The 1,503-nt window shown below is 34.6% G+C and overlaps 1 protein-coding gene across 1 annotated transcript; it reads left to right on the top strand.

The window, feature by feature from the left end:
• Positions 434–1,097, top strand: LOC109718701 (nuclear pore complex protein NUP214-like). The gene is made up of 4 exons (XM_020245070.1): positions 434–452; positions 583–735; positions 841–898; positions 1,005–1,097. Exons 2-4 carry the CDS (start codon positions 592–594, stop codon positions 1,067–1,069), a joined length of 267 nt encoding a protein of 88 aa, XP_020100659.1. The 5' UTR covers positions 434–452; positions 583–591; the 3' UTR covers positions 1,070–1,097.

Here is a 1,503-nt window from a genome sequence, read left to right as displayed (position 1 = left end):
AAAGAGGAAACTATGGTTGGTATATTGTGGAAATCAAAATGAGGTGGGTTCAAGAACCTAAATTTGTTTTAATTTTGGCAGTGCATTAAGAATTTATAGAGTTTATTTATGCATAGGTTGAATGTGAAATATGTAGCACTGGACATAGTAGAAGATAGAAAATTGGGAAAAGTAAGCAGTATATCAGTTGTTGACTTCGCATATTTAACCAACACTTATTAGTTCCTTGTTATGCTGTTTTCAGTTTTCGAACTTGTCGAAAGATGTTGTTATGACGAACATTTTGGTACTCTGATGGCTATAGCTTCAGGACCACCAGAAGTGGTTTCTCTTATGAAGATTTTGTGCAAACTTATAGATTATGAGTTGATTTTAATTAAGGTTTATTTATGTTAATGTTTTTAATATGGCCTGGCTTCTCTGATTGGCCTCTTGAGGCTTGAACTTTGAAGGTGCAAAATTTCAACTATTCTGATGGGATTTGGGTCAAAAATAGTCCATACTTGTTTTTCTTTTTGCTTAGTAGGCGAGATGTTTTCTCATCAACGATATGGAAATAACTATTACATTTCGCCTGATCAGGTTAATGATATGGCAAAAGAATTGGATATCCTGCTATCATCCATAGAACAAGAAGGTGGATTCTGGGATGCCTGCACTGTCTTGCAGCAAACTTCAGTTATGACATTGGAGGAGGGTCTGCAGAAACTTTCAGCGATATCTTGGATATGCAAGGTAGCGTGGACTTCCCTGAAATCTCAAATGGCATTTGTTAAGTGATTTCTTTTTCATTCAGGCATTCTTTCAAAAATTTCAAAGGCCTTTGCTTTATTATTCTAGAACAAAGTAGAAGATCAACTGATGAAGATTCAGGAGCTTTGGAACAAGAAGTTACAGAGTATGTCCTTGATGAAAATTCAGTTCATTTAACTTGATGTGTATTAAATGTCTGGATTGGCTCAACTAAATAACTAAACTCCCTTTTTATGCGTCATTGGCTGCAGGAAGTAGTGCCATAAATATAATGGACTGTCCACTTTGCTTAATTATTTCGAAGATTGTATTGTAGAAAATTCTGCAAAAGCTTAATTTATAATATTAATGCCTATTTTGCTATTTTACATTAGCTGCTAATAATCTCATAGATGCCAACTAATTCTTTATGCGCTTGTTGACTTGTCAAAGTATTATGAATTAATATTCTTGCAAAGTCAGAAGGTGTTCTTGTAATATGATTTTATAGATCAATTCTGTATGAGCTTTTGGTTGCGTAATGTATGTTTGCATTTTAGATGCATTTTTGGGAAATTGTGAGGTGTTTGTTAGTTTCAAAGTAATGCTTTTTCCCTTGGGCCGTGGTGCATGGTTTGTCCTACAAAAATTTTTGTAATATGGAGCCAGGTGCTTTGCAATCCTCTTTCATTTAGGAAGCAGTAGAATGAGCAGACTTAATGCACTAAACTTTATCATCTGAGAACATTCCATATCGTCTCTTGAAACGAG

This window comes from Ananas comosus, linkage group 12 (genome assembly GCF_001540865.1).
Source record: "Ananas comosus cultivar F153 linkage group 12, ASM154086v1, whole genome shotgun sequence".
Taxonomy (NCBI): domain Eukaryota; kingdom Viridiplantae; phylum Streptophyta; class Magnoliopsida; order Poales; family Bromeliaceae; genus Ananas; species Ananas comosus.
Note: the sequence above shows the minus strand (reverse complement) of the source record. Positions and strands in the feature narration are given on the sequence as shown.